The 15,347-nt window shown below is 44.0% G+C and overlaps 1 protein-coding gene across 2 annotated transcripts in view; it reads left to right on the top strand.

The window, feature by feature from the left end:
* LOC141154854 (fibronectin type-III domain-containing protein 3A-like) overlaps window positions 1–15,347 on the top strand; it is a 109,513-nt gene that overhangs the window by 72,742 nt on the left and 21,424 nt on the right. For both annotated transcript variants that reach the window (XM_073641360.1, XM_073641359.1), the window contains exons 6-12: window positions 649–927; window positions 3,873–3,931; window positions 5,848–6,005; window positions 12,788–12,847; window positions 13,014–13,152; window positions 13,273–13,326; window positions 14,635–14,756. In XM_073641360.1, the coding sequence (XP_073497461.1) occupies window positions 649–927; window positions 3,873–3,931; window positions 5,848–6,005; window positions 12,788–12,847; window positions 13,014–13,152; window positions 13,273–13,326; window positions 14,635–14,756 (871 nt within the window). The remainder of the gene's footprint in view (window positions 1–648; window positions 928–3,872; window positions 3,932–5,847; window positions 6,006–12,787; window positions 12,848–13,013; window positions 13,153–13,272; window positions 13,327–14,634; window positions 14,757–15,347) is intronic.

Here is a 15,347-nt window from a genome sequence, read left to right as displayed (position 1 = left end):
GCATTGCAGGACCTTGGGTATCCATGGTTACGACCACTGATATAGTGACAGTTGACTAGTTGCTAGTGGTCGTCACTATGGATACCTAGGGTCCTACAATGCCTGCACATAAGGAAACAGACATAGTGAATCAGAAAAACTATACTGCATTTCTAATTGGAGGTATTTGCTAATATTATTATTATTATTACACCTACTACATATTGGGATAGGATTTTGGAGATTGGAATACCCCTTTAACTCAGCTTACCCTCACTTGGTCCAGCACTTGGTCTCTGCTGCGGCGCTCGATGTTAATTATTGTCTGCAGCGCTGATGTCCCATCGACACCGCTGCAGCCCATCAGTGAGCTCTGTGGCTTTACTCGTCGACAGGACAGCACAAGCCGCTCAGAGCTGCGGAGCTCACTGATTGGTTGCAGCGCCATCGATGTGTTGTTGGCAGTAACAGACACTGGTAGCACAATGCACTGGCAGATGTGCTGCTGACAGCAATAATTTGCCAGTTCCTTTACACCAAAAGTACAGACATCTGCACTGTACAGTAATATGCAAATTATTATTTTTTTTTTCATTTATTTTTCATTTTTATTTTTTTATTAATCTTTTGCTTGTCGTATTGATTGTCCATCTTCTTTCCCTACTTTAGAACTACGGTCCCACGGGAGGATGAACTTCCCCCAGAGAGACGAGAGAAGCATGAAAGTGCAAGAGCAACTTCGGAAAAAATTAAAAGACCGTCAAATTAGCACCCACAACAACAACAAACTGCACAGCCCACCCTCCTCCCCTCACAAAGCGCACATTGCTGCCAATTCACACATGCAAAACGGATACACCAAGGGCCAGCACCTAGCAGGGGGGCCTATTAAACTGAAGCAAGCAACCAGAATACGAGGCAGTCCGCCTGCGGAGAATGAGCCGGGAGGTATGTTGTGCTCAGCATGTGTCCGCTACGTCATCTATACATAGAGGGGTCTAGCTGATTGGCACATGAAGCATATATAGTATAGACCGCCATCATGGGGTAGCGGAATCGCCTTTCTCTTATTGTCAGCTGTTGGTGTTATTCACTTGATCATGGGATCAAGTTTAAAGGGTCATGCTCAAGTTCATAGATAGTACTTGTAAATACAAGCAGTTTTGCAATTTACTGCTTATTAAAATGTTTAGCCGTTCTTGAGATATTCACATTTTTCTTCTGTTTACTGCTCGTTGCCTTGGAGTCCGACCACCTCTGCTAGATACAACATTGCAGTGCTTTTTTCTATTGAGCGTGTAACCATTGTTTTGAAGCTAGCCACAATCCCTGGAGCGAGCTGTTGCCCCCTAATCCTGGCCAGCTTCATCTTTTTGCTCATAAGCTATCGAGCAGTGATGGTCGGTCTCCTTGATAACTAGCTGTAAAGAAAAAAGTGTTAATATCTCATGAACGGCTGCAAATTTTAATAAGCAGTAAATTGTAAAAACAATCTGACAATATCCATCCATGAAGAGCAGGAATAACCCTTTAAAGTGCAAAGGTGACTGTCCATTTTAAGGGGTTCCAAAAACAGCACTAATTTACCTTCAGGTTGTGTCTCATATTGCAGCTCAGCACCCTTTAAGTTAATGCTGCAAAACTGTAGCTGTAATGCCACACACAGCCCTAAGACTCGGGTGCTCTTTTTGAGTAAAGGGTATTCTAGACAACCCCGTTGGGGCTGTAGAAGTGGCCAGACACATTAAATAGACATTGTCAGATTGGGATCATCTAATGTGTATGGTGGTGTCATGACTGACAGATGTCGGGAATTCAGCATGCCCAATCCTTTCTTGTTCTCCAAGAAAATAAGCTAGCGCCAGAAATTATCTGACATTGGCTTATTATCTTTCTTCTGCATTGGGGGCTTAGGATGAATAGCTGGCCAAATGTGCGTTCGTCCAATAAGTGTCTAAGGTGTTGGCCAACTTTACTTGAATTATCACCATTCACTGAAACATCCTTTGCTGCGGTTGCCTAAATTTCTACGCTGGTCCCCCATGATTTTACTAAGAGAATGAACATATCAGTTATGTGGGAAGAGATCATTTTTTGTTGCCTGCAGATTAGAAATGTTTCTGGAATGGTCACTTTCTTTGATTAAATTACAAGCAGATGTGAGAATAAGATGTAAATCCATCATCCCCCGATCCAGGATATGTTCTATGTCTGCATCCCGTCCATGTGGATGTGAACACCCCCCTGCAGCTGAGGCCGCCCTTGGGATCCAGATCCTAGCAGTGTATATTAGGAATTTGGAGCAAGACATCTGCTCAGTTAGTTCCTTTTTGTATGTAAAACTTTTATTTTTCAAGTAGATTGACACTCCTATGCAACATTTACCAGTAAGTGTAAGCTGTCCTCCATTTTTTAGCATCTTTTAAAGGTTTTATTTTTCCAGGGTTTTCCGCTAATATACATATTGGGGGTCTGACCCCTAGGACTCCATGATGGTAGCCGAATAAAGCAGCAGTATAGTTTAGGTAAATCAACATAGGACGCAATGGCTATAGATTATATTAGCACAGTTAAAATCTGCAAGGAGAAGGCAGGGGGTGAGATTGTACAATTCTCATCCGCCTTTTTCAGCTCTTTCCATTCTGGAGTGTGAGCGTGCTTGTTCTGTTGAGGCGCTATTGGAGATTTTCATTGGATTTCACCACTTTTGTGTAAAAGGGTCAGTCTGCAGACTGGATGGATTTGGGTTGAACATTGCAGCAAAACAATGTCCGTCCTTTGTGAACACGGCCTTACCTGATCGTCTGCACGAGTGCAGCCATCAATCGATCATAAATCAGTCAAAGGCAGTGATTCACCATTAAATGATACATTGTTTAAATCAGGTTTTACTTTAAATGTATTGAGTGTTTTTTTTTTTCCCCCAAATAGCCATATAATTATCAATAGTTTTAAGGAAAAAAAAATAAAAAAAAATAATAATAATAAAAAAAATATATATATAATATACAGAAGAATTTTCACAAGTGTCATTATTATCGGAATCAAGATTTCAATGAAGGGTAAAAACTCTCTATATGCAGTATAATATAGTGTCCACCTTTCACAGTAGTTGGTCACATGGATACCTAAGGTCCTGCAATGCCTGCACATGAGGAAAGACCTAGCGAATCAGAACAGCTATACTACATTTCTAATTGCAGATATTTGCTAATATTATTATTATTACACCTACTACATATTGGGACAGGATCTTGGAGATGGGAATACTCCTTTAACTCAGTAGACAGTTTAATCTGAAGATCCCTTGTGATTTGTGTAGCCCACGTGACTGATACAACAGCCAAATGTCCCGACATGCTATATGGACAGGAGTTTACGGATTAGAGCTAGCCCTTTAAGAACTTTTATAGGACTTTTATATGGCAGTCATATTGTGCTAGATATGACCTTTGCCCCATATGACATATACACATCCCTTTGTACTTGTTTGTGCCATCAATGACCTTTAAATACACTTCTATGGAAATGTGCAACACTAATCCAGGATATGCAGCCGGACACTGGCCCGAGCATCGCTGCGGCTGAGGCGGAAGTGTGGGATAGGATTTTCCAGATGAATAATGTCTTCTGTTGTGCAATCCTTGGCGCTTGCATCATTCCTGAGCTCAGATGGTGGTAAAGTGCATTGTCTGCGTATGCAAATACTAGTCCCCAGATTAGAGAATAACATCTGTGCGTCTTGCCCGTCCCCTGACTGTGAAATCAATACCAGTTGGCGGTTTCTTAAAAGCTTTAGATAAAAATAAACCCAGAAAACGATTTTTGCCGGTGGGCCCACTGTGCGTGCAAAGGGCTTATAATCTATTTCTCATTCTTTGTCTTTGTATTAGATGGAGAAGCAGAACCGAAAAAGCTACAGGATTTAAGTCCCAGCATGGCCAAACCAGTCGTAAGTATATTTTGATCTGCAAGATTGGCGTCTTTCCGGGCAGCCTATTGACCTTGTGTGCCAGGACACTGGTGGCATTGGGCTGAGCATATAGGATGTTTGAAGAGCACATGCTTAGTAGATGTACGAGATCAATTCTGCCCCATGTAAGAGACATCAAGGATGACATCCTGCACAATCAGAAGCTCAGTTGGCCGAGTGGGATCACGGGAGCAATGTACGGCATGTTGGCCATCATGTAAAATAATGTGACACGTGACCAGAACTTGAAATTGTGCAAGTTAACGCCTTAGATCCGGTCTGGGGCCCTTGTCAGTAATCTGTGACTGCCAAACAGGGGCCCTGCGAATTGCCTCATACCTCGTGACATTCCCGGCTTTTCTTTTGATTAGCGGACTTTGTGCCAGGTCATTGTGGTAGCATGATTTACATGTGACATTGCGTCAGGATGGCCAATGTGGGCAGGTAGTAAGTGATTTTCTGGCTCCCGTCTGGGGACCACAGATTACTGACCGAATCCAGATGAGAACTGTTGGTACAGACACTTTTTTGGAAATACAAGTTGTTTTTTTTTCAGTGTCTTACTTTTTCTTGCTTACATAAACACTAGATAGATATCCATTGTTAGAAAGGTCTTCAAAAGCTTAGTCCCGTTTGTCTCATCTCACTTCCCAGTAGAGAGGTGAGCAAGGCTGGTGATGTATACGGATACCTGCCGGGAACATGTACGTGATCAGCCTGTCCCCTTTAATAGAAAATATTGGTAGATGTGACCTCACCCAAACTGTTTGCCTCTCAATATGGAAGTGATCTTGGCATCAAGAATTATGGATAGTACAGGTCAGCATAATTAAGAGGTTAGCCCATCAAAGCAACAAGATAGGTGATGGGTTCTTAGGCGCTGAACACTGGGACCGCCACTGATCCAGAGTATGGACCGCTTGGACCTCCGCTGATTTGATGTATGGAGCTCTGGTGTACCCTGACCACTGGGACCTCTTCTGATCCAGAGTATGCAGCTCTGGTGTACTTTGACTGCTAGGACTTCCACTGATCTGATGTATGGAGCTCTGGGGTACCCTGACCGCTTGGACCTCCACTGATTTTATGAATGGAGCTCTGGGGTACTCTGACCACTGGGACCGCCACTGATCTGATGTATGGAGCTTAGGGGTACTCAGTTTTTGATGGTCCTGCATTCACACCTGCTCCATTGATTGTCTACTAGAATGATAGATGAGTACAGAGCTCCGCTATCTCCATCAGTCCCTTAGAAACTAAGTGCATCAGTGGTGCACATGCAGGACCATCAACAATGGGAGATCCAAGAGCTCCATACTTTGGATCAGTTGGTGTCCCAGTGATCAACAAGTTCTCACCTGTCCACAGGAGAGCTGGGAAGTTATGGCAGGCCAATCACTTCAAGATGCACTTTTTTTGATGGAAGCCACTTTGCTAAGCTCTCACTAGCGCTGAGAGCTGCATGTATAGGCCTCTGTAGGCTGCAGCCTTATGTGCTCTGAGGTCGGACCCCGTCAGATGACTATTTCTTGTATGTTATGGGGGTATTCAAGGACACACAGTTCATTCTAATCACATTACATCACTCCATTAACAATGCCTTCTCCAGCGACACTTCCTGAATAAAGACTCTTTCATTCTCATTGGGGGTTCTCGCTGTAACGTAGCCGGCCATTTCTCAGCTTTTTCTTTTCTCACATATCTTACCTTCTGTCAGCAATCTAAGAAAGAAGGAAATGATTTTTCTTTACATGGTTAATTGTATTTATACTTGGCTTTACTACTTATATACCTCCAGTAGGAAAGGTTGGATGTTGTTTCTTGTGGAATTTTTTGTGAGTAAGACCCTATAACCTGACGTGCTTTATGTATATTTGTTTATCCTTTTCCTATAGATTTCTAACTTGGAAGCTAGGTCAGTTGCGTTGTCCTGGAGTGTGCAAATCACCTCCCTGAACCGAGACAGTCCCACAAGCCATTTAGCAGGAGCATTCATGTATGAGGTGACCGTATCCAACAGCGGCAAAAACGGAAAGTTCAAGCCTGCTTCCTCGTAAGTTGTAAATCATCCTGTCTATGAACTTGAGAACCAGGGATTTTGGGACCGTAAATGCTACTTAAATCGCATGGAGGATCTCGATCACTTAAAGATTCAAGCTGAAAATATAAATTATGTAATGATGTATCAACGGTCAGTGGAAACCAAAATCCAATGTGACTCATTAATGTTTACAACACCCCACATGCCTCTTTGTTCGTGACAACATCTGGGCATGATCCCGATGAGGCAGTGGATGGTGTCCTAAGGGATCTGTTTCCAGACCTGGAGAAAGACGTCATTGACTTTCTTGACAGTCTGTGGCTTCTTGGTGGCGACTGATATGTAATGTCCTAGAGGTTTTCATTGGGATTCAGGTCTGGGGAAAATGAGTACAGGTCAGTGTCGGACTGAGGTGCCAAGGGCCCACCAGTAACCAACTCTAGGGCCCCACTTTTCTACTGTGACATTATCCTCAATCACAAATTTTTATAACAGTGAGCTGGGTAGATTATTAAATGAATAAGATGCTGCCTTTGTCTGTACATAGTGATTCAAGTATATACAGCTTTGGCAAAAATTGAGACCACTGCAAAATTTTCATTTTCTGATTTTTCTCTTTATAGGTATATTTTTGAGTAACATGTACATTGTTTTAGTCTATAAACAACTGACATGTCTCCGAAATTCAAAGCTAAAAATGTATTTATTTGCAGCAAATGATAAAGCGTCAAAATACTAAAAAAGAAACAGTGCTTTCAGACCTCAAATTACTCATGTTTTAACTGTGAAATCAATATTTGGTGGACTAACCATGATTTTTAATCACAGCTTTCATTCGTCTTGGCATGCTTTCCACCACTCTTTCCATGCTTTCCAATAGAAAGCTGTACAGTGGTCTCTTAATTTTTTCCAGAGCTGTAGTGCCAAGTACTGCTCATATAAGAGGGTGGTGGCCCACCGGAGGATTCTCCTGTTCTCCTGGGTCAGTTGCATTTATGCTTTCATCATCTAGGAGCTGCCTTATGAAGTTGGGCATGGCCGGCACCAGGTCCACCACACCAACGTCCTTGGGTTATTGTTGATGTTGCCTTTTTATAAAGTAATGGAATATTGCTAGCATTTTGCTATTTTATATTCAGTGTATGGCCAACTTCTGAAACCCTAATGATTCTACAATTGAAATGGCTATAGTGAAAGTTTAACACTAGAGATGAGCGGTGTTCGACTAGAACTGTTCGCCAATCTCAAATTCGAGCTGTTTTGGGCGGTGTTCGAGTTGTTCGACGAACCCGAACGATTTGCAAAAAATTCGGCTGTTCGAGGTTATGTTCGATAACTGTTGGTGCACCAAAAGCGTGTCCTGCATGTCTGGCGCTATTTAGAGCACCAATCATGCAGGGATTGTCTGCCACTCACTGTAATGCCACAGCCATGGTGGTTGTGGCATTACAGTGATTGCCCAAATCGATGGGAACAGTGCCAACAGTGAAACATGAAAAGCCGGCAATTCAGCAGCGGCATACACCTGTACCCGACAATTTAGAACCGAAAGAATAGAGCTTCACACATAGATTAGATAGATATAAACATGTCAGCCACATATATACGAAGTACAGTGAAAGTGCTGCTTACTGTACTTGTCATTTAGCGTAAAGGATTTATCAAAAAAAATAATAGTGTTTTCATGCACCGTCTCTTTAAAAAAGCCGGCCGGCAATTCAGCAGCGGTACCCGACAATTTAGAATAGAAAGAATAGAGAATCACACATAGATTAGATAGATAGAAACATGTCAGTCACATATATATGAAGTACAGTGACAGTGCTGCTTACTGTACTTGTCATTTAGCGTAAAGGATTTATCAAAAAAAATAATAGTGTTTTCATGCACCGTCTCTTTAAAAAAGCCGGCCGGCAATTCTGCAGCGGTACCCGACAATTTATAACAGACAGAATAGAGCTTCACACATAGATTAGATAGATAGAAACATGTCAGTCACATATATATGAAGTACAGTGATAGTGTTGGTTACTGTACTTGTCATTTAGTATTAAAATAAAGGATTTATTATTAAAAAAATTGGCGTGGGGTTCCCCTTAATTTTAGGCTCTAGCGGAGGTTAAGCAGACGGCTGGGGCAGATGTTTGAAGCCTGGGAAGGGGGTAATACCCACGGAGCTTCCCAGGCTACTAATATCAGCCCCCAGCTGAATACATAGCCTTTACTAGCTATTAAAATGGGGGACCCCCCCAAAAAAATGACGTGGGGTCCCCCCTAATTTAATAGCTAGCAAAGGCTAGGCAGACAGCTGGGGGCTGATATTAATAGCCCAGGAAGGGAGCCATGAATATTGGCCCCCTCCCAGGCTAGAAACACCAGCCGTCAGCCGCCCCAGAAATGGCGCATTCATAGGATGCGCCAATTCTGGCACTTAGCCTCGCTCTTCCACGCTGCCCTGGTGCGGTGGCAGGGGGTAATAGGGTTGGGGTTGATGTCAGCTTATAATGCCAGCTGACATCAAGCCCAGGTTAGTAATGGAGAGGCGTCTATAAGACACCCCCATTACTAACCCCATAGTCAAAGTTAAAAAAAACACAAACACCCAGAATAAAGTCCTTTAATTGAAATAAAGACACAATCCTTTATTGTTCTAAATTAAACCATACTTACCGTCACGCCCATTCCAGCTGAAGCCAACGATCTCCTGCAATAAAAGAAAAATAATAAAGCAACCTCATCCTTACCTTTCCATGGTTCCCACGACAGCTTCAGCTCTGCTACATCGAGATGACAGGCTGGACCGCAGCAGAACGCTGCCATCCAGCCTCTCATCCCGCAGACACTGAGAAGCGCAGGCTTGCTTGCGCTGCTCAGCGTCTCTCTGTGACGACATCCAGATGAGCCGAGTTCATGTCCAATGAACTCGGCTCACCTCATGCACGTCACTGACAGCGTGGGAAAATTCTCACGCTGAAGCGGTGAGTGCAGGAGAATTCTCCCACGCTGTCAGTGACGTGCATAAGGTGAGCTCATGTCCAATGAACTCAGCTCACCTCCTGCACGTCACTGACAGCGTGGGAGAATTCTCCTGCACTCAGCGCTTCAGTGTGAGAATTCTCCCACGCTGAAGCGCTGAGTGCAGGAGAATTTTCCCACGCTGTCAGTGACGTGCATAAGATGAGCTCATGTCCAATGAACTCAGCTCACCTCCTGCACGTCACTGACAGCGTGGGAGAATTCTCCTGCACTCAGCGCTTCAGTGTGAGAATTCTCCCACGCTGAAGCGCTGAGTGCAGGAGAATTTTCCCACGCTGTCAGTGACGTGCATGAGGTGAGCCGAGTTCATTGGACAATAACTCGGCTCATCTGGATGCCCTCACAGAGAGACACTGTGGAGCGCAAGCAAGCCTGCGCTTCTCAGTGTCTGCGGGATGACAGGCTGGATGGCAGCGTTCTGCTGCGGTCCAGCCTGTCATCTCGATGTAGCAGAGCTGAAGCTGTCATGGGAACCATGGAAAGGTAAGGATGATGTTGCTTTATTATTTTTCTTTTATTTCAGGAGATCGTTGGCTTCAGCTGGAATGGGCGTGATGGTAAGTATGGTTTAATTTAGAACAATAAAGAATTGTGTGTTTATTTCAATTAAAGGACTTTTTTCTTGGTGTTGTGTTTTTTTTAAATACTTTTCTAGAAATTCATGGTGGTCATGTCTAATATTGGCGTGACCCCATGAATTTCGGGCTTAGGGCCAGCTGATAATGCCAAGCTGGCCCTAACCCATTTATTACCCAGTGAGCCACCGCATCAGGGCCCTGGATGAGTTGGGTACAGCGCCAGAAGATGGCGCTTCTATGAACGCGCCATTTTCCGGGGTGGCTGCGGACTGCAATTTGCAGCGGGGGTGGCCCAGAAAGCTTGGGCCTCCCTGCGCTGCAGATTCCAGCCCCCAGCTGCCTAGTTGTACCTGGCTGGACACAAAAACAGGGCGAAGCCCCACGTCAATTTTCTTTAAATTATTTCATGAAATAATTAAGAAAAAAAGGGCTTCCCTATATTGTTGTGTCCGGCCAGGTACAAATAGGCAGCTGGTGGTTGGGGGCAGCCCGTTCCTGCCTGCTGTACCTGGCTGGACACAAATATAGTGCGAAGCCCCACGTCAATTTTTTTTAAATTATTTCATGAATTTCATGAAATAATTAAAAAAAAAAGTACGTGGGGCTTCGCCCTATTTTTGTGTCCAGCCAGGTACAACTAGGCAGCTGGGGGCTGGAATCTGCAGCGCAGGGAGGCCCAAGCTTTCTGGGCCCCCCCCCGCTACAAATTGCAGTCCACAGCCACCCCGGAAAATGGCGCGTTCATAGAAGCGCCATCTTCTGGCGCTGTACCCAACTCATCCAGGGCCCTGGTGCGGTGGCTCACTGGGTAATAAAGGGGTTAGGGCCAGCTTGGTATTATCAGCTGGCCCCAAGCCCAAAATTCATGGGGTCACGCCAGTATTAGACATGACCGCCATGAATTTCTAGTAAAGTATTTAAAAAAAACACAACACCCAGAAGAAAGTCCTTTAATTGAAATAAAGACACAATTCTTTATTGTTCTAAATTAAACCATACTTACCATCACACCCATTCCAGCTGAAGCCAACGATCTCCTGCAATAAAAGAAAAATAATAAACCAACCTCATCCTTACCTTTCCATGGTTCCCACGACAGCTTCAGCTCTGCTACATCGAGATGACTGGCTGGACCGCAGCAGAACGCTGCCATCCAGTCTGTCATCCTGCAGACACTGAGAAGCGCAGGCATGCTTGCGCTCCTCACTGTCTCGCTGTGACGGCATCCAGATGAGCCGAGGTCATGTCCAATGAACTCGGCTCACCTCATGCACGTCACTGACAGCGTGGGAGAATTCTCACGCTGAAGCGCTGAGTGCAGGAGAATTCTCCCACGCTGTCAGTGACGTGCAGGAGGTGAGCTGAGTTCATTGGACATGAGCTCACCTTATGCACGTCACTGACAGCGTGGGAGAATTCTCCTGCACTCACCGCTTCAGCGTGAGAATTTTCCCACGCTGTCAGTGACGTGCATGAGGTGAGCCGAGTTCATTGGACATGAACTCGGCTCATCTGGATGTCGTCACAGAGAGACGCTGAGCAGCGCAAGCAAGCCTGCGCTTCTCAGTGTCTGCGGGATGAGAGGCTGGATGGCAGCGTTCTGCTGCGGTCCAGCCTGTCATCTCGATGTAGCAGAGCTGAAGCTGTCGTGGGAACCATGGAAAGGTAAGGATGAGGTTGCTTTATTATTTTTCTTTTATTGCAGGAGATCGTTGGCTTCAGCTGGAATGGGCGTGACGGTAAGTATGGTTTAATTTAGAACAATAAAGGATTGTGTCTTTATTTCAATTAAAGGACTTTATTCTGGGTGTTTGTGTTTTTTTTAACTTTGACTATGGGGTTAGTAATGGGGGTGTCTTATAGACGCCTCTCCATTACTAACCTGGGCTTGATGTCAGCTGGCATTATAAGCTGACATCAACCCCAACCCTATTACCCCCTGCCACCGCACCAGGGCAGCGTGGAAGAGCGAGGCTAAGTGCCAGAATTGGCGCATCCTATGAATGCGCCATTTCTGGGGCGGCTGACGGCTGGTGTTTCTAGCCTGGGAGGGGGCCAATATTCATGGCTCCCTTCCTGGGCTATTAATATCAGCCCCCAGCTGTCTGCCTAGCCTTTGCTAGCTATTAAATTAGGGGGGACCCCACGTCATTTTTTTTGGGGGGTCCCCCATTTTAATAGCTAGTAAAGGCTATGTATTCAGCTGGGGGCTGATATTAGTAGCCTGGGAAGCTCCGTGGGTATTACCCCCTTCCCAGGCTTCAAACATCTGCCCCAGCCGTCTGCTTAACCTCCGCTAGAGCCTAAAATTAAGGGGAACCCCACGCCAATTTTTTTAATAATAAATCCTTTATTTTAATACTAAATGACAAGTACAGTAACCAACACTATCACTGTACTTCATATATATGTGACTGACATGTTTCTATCTATCTAATCTATGTGTGAAGCTCTATTCTTTCTGTTGTAAATTGTCGGGTACAGATGCTGAATTGCCGGCCGGCTTTTTTAAAGAGACGGTGCATGAAAACACTAATATTTTTTTTAATAAATCCTTTACACTAAATGACAAGTGCAGTAACCAACACTGTCACTGTGCTTCTTATATGTGTGACTGACATGTTTCTATCTATCTAATCTTTGTGTGATGCTCTATTCCTTCTTGTCTAAATTGTCGGGTACCGGTGTATGCCGCTGCTGAATTTGCCGGCCGGCTTTTTTAAAGAGAGTGTCTTCTGAGCAGTTTGTCAGCTTTTGGACACCTTTGCAGGTGTTTTCTATGTGTTTCTATGTGTTTTTGTTTGCCTGCCATTGGTTTTAACGGTGTTCTAAGGTGTTCGACGAACAGTTCGACGAACAGTTCCTCGAACATCCCGGTGTTCGACGAACCGAACCGAACCCGAACACTACGGGGGTGGCTCAACACTATTTAACACTACATCCACTTCTAAGTTATGCAGAATAATAATAATCCATCCATTTGTGAAGGGGATGCAACTCCAAAGCAGCACTGTCCCCCTTCATTCTCAGGATCTACAGACCACCACCGGTTATGAAGTGCTGGCATGTCCTAGCGATATGAGACTGGAATACCTTTTTGCTTGTGTGGTCTTACATTAGTAGTATGAGCATATAAGTTGGCTTTTTGATTAGTGTATAATTGTTCTTTTTCTTTTTCAGAGGAGATACTACAGCATGCACACTCACAGAACTGCGGCCAGCCACAGACTACCATGTAAAGTATGTATCTAGGACTGTCTTGCGTATGGCCAAATCTTTTTCTGCTGATTTTTTTTTGGGGGAACAAAGAAACTTCCATCTCTCTATTCATTGTCTCTCTCCTGGCCTGATCACCTGGGGGAGGTCTCATTGCTAATAATAATGGGTGATGATCATTGTGTTGCAGAGTTACTGTCACGTGTCCACCTTTAGAAGGATCCATCTCTGAATTAGTGAGTTTTACTACGGAAAGCTGTGAGCCGGATTCACCAGCGCCTCCAAAACTCATTAATAGAAGTCGAAATTATTTGAACCTGCAGTGGAAGGTGTGTAAAACCGTGTTTGTCCTTTTTAGCTTATTTCGGGTATTCTGTAAACTAAACTTTTTATTTCAGATCCTGTTAATTGTTCATTTTGAAATGTATCTTTTTATTCTTAACTTTCAGGCGTCTAATGACAATGGATCAAAAATTAATGGCTACCTTTTGGAATGGGATGAGGTAATGGATTTTGGAATTTTATTAGCACATGTACATATATATACTTTTATAGGGAATCTGTCAACAGGTTTTTGCTATGTAATCTGAAAGCAGCATGATGTAGGGGCAGATACCCTGATTCCAATGATGTGTCACTTGCTGGTCTGCACATTGTCATTTTGATACAATCACAATTTTCTCTGCTGCAGATCTAGCAGTGCTTTGAATGTTGAGCTCTGTATAACCCCACCCACACCACTGATTGGCTGCTTTCCGTATATTGCCATAAAGCTACCAATCAGTGGTGTGGGTGGGGTTACACAGCAGGATGACTAGGAGGCACAAGGCAGCTAGTTGTGTAGTGATAATCTCTTGCTAATACACTGATATTATTGAAACAGCAAAACACAGCCTATTAAGTGACACATCACTGGAGTCAGGGTCTCAGCCCAAAATCATGCTGCTTTCAGAATACATAGAGAAAAAGCTGCATACAGGTTCCTTTTAATGATAAGTAAAGCACTTTTGAGCTCCTATAATAAAAACTTGCACATGCTTTTGAATGCATCTCTGCTGTTAACTCGCGCAGTATACTATTGCTTCAGAGCTGCAGCTACAAAGCAGGAAGAGTAAGTTTTGAGTTGTCAGTCATTTTTTTTAAGCTGTTGAGGTTTGAATAATGGGATAAAAATAGTTTTACTACATTTTATTGAAACATTTTTTTAGCACTTTTCTTCCTCAGGTTTCATGTATTACAAGCCACAGCAAGCTGCACTGTTCTGTTCAGTCTCAATTCAGATAGGCAGCTCGCTGTTGGCTCAGCCTGCAGCCCCTCTCACGTCTTGTGAATGCACATCAAAGCTCAAATCCTACCCAACTGTGCACATTCAGGAGGGAGACCTGGGCCGCTGACTGAGCCAACAGGGAGTTGTCTGTCGGGATTGAGACTGAACAGTACCGAGCAGCTGCTTGTGTATTGTAATACATGCAAGCATTAGAAAAACATAAGGAGTGAGCACCACCCATTTAATGGTTCGTGCAAATATGTCGAAGATCAGACCGTAACACATGGACTGGCTCGGGTCAGAAGACCCGCGGCCAACTCATGCATTAGTGGTCTGTCCTCGGACCGATTTGTACAGACAACTGCAAGAGTCCTTATGGTGTTGTGTATCTGTATTGTCTGCTGTCAAGGCCAGAACCTAGCTCTGCATTATGTGGAAGGGGTGTTGCAAGCCGTTTTGACCAAAGATAAAGACAACCAAGTGGGGTGTAGTGGAAACCTTTTACACATCCTAATAAGAAGCTTATGGTTTTCTCATTCTTCAGGGGAAACATGGACCATATAAAGAGTGCTACTTCGGACACCTCAAGCAATACAAGTTAACAAAGCTGTCTCCATCTACAAAGTATGCCTTTAGAATAGCAGCCAAAAATGACATTGGGATGAGGTAAGATTCATTTCATGGTGATGTCTAGCCGGCTCTCCTACATGAGAAATGCTTTTCAGATGCATTGTTAGGACAGAAAAGTCAAAAACTCCCTGTGATGTTTCTTTTCCTTCTACTTTTTTAGTTTTCAGTCTTGTTTAACTCTAAGGGTCCTGTATGGTCTGGGCTTGTCGAAAGAGATGCTACCCTCTAACCTTCTCAGCTCTCCATGCTTTCCTTTTGAAATTCTGGAGATTTTTTTGGATTGCGCCTTTCCTCTGTTATTCTTCTTGTAAATATCTGCATAAGTTAACAATTGATAACTATAATTTCCCTTGTTAAAAGGAATCTGCCACCAGGTATTTGTCATGTAATCTGAGAGCAGCATGATGTAAGGGTGGAGACCCTAATTCCAGTGATGTGTCACTTTCCGGTCTGCATGCTGTCATTTTGATAAAAATCACAGCTTGCTCTGCTACAGATCTAGCAGTACTCAAAATGCTGAGCCCTGTATAGCCCCGCCCACACTACTGATTGGCTGCTGTCTGTGGGGGCGTGGTTGGACCAGAAGACACGAGACATCTAGTCCTGCAGTGATAATCTGCTGATTAA

The sequence above is a fragment of the Phyllobates terribilis genome, unplaced genomic scaffold (assembly GCF_046119375.1).
Source record: "Phyllobates terribilis strain yellow unplaced genomic scaffold, ASM4611937v1 Scaffold_7__3_contigs__length_470593459, whole genome shotgun sequence".
Classification (NCBI taxonomy): Eukaryota; Metazoa; Chordata; class Amphibia; order Anura; family Dendrobatidae; genus Phyllobates; species Phyllobates terribilis.
The sequence above is the reverse complement of the archived record's forward strand: the minus strand, read 5'-3'. Positions and strand labels throughout refer to the sequence as shown.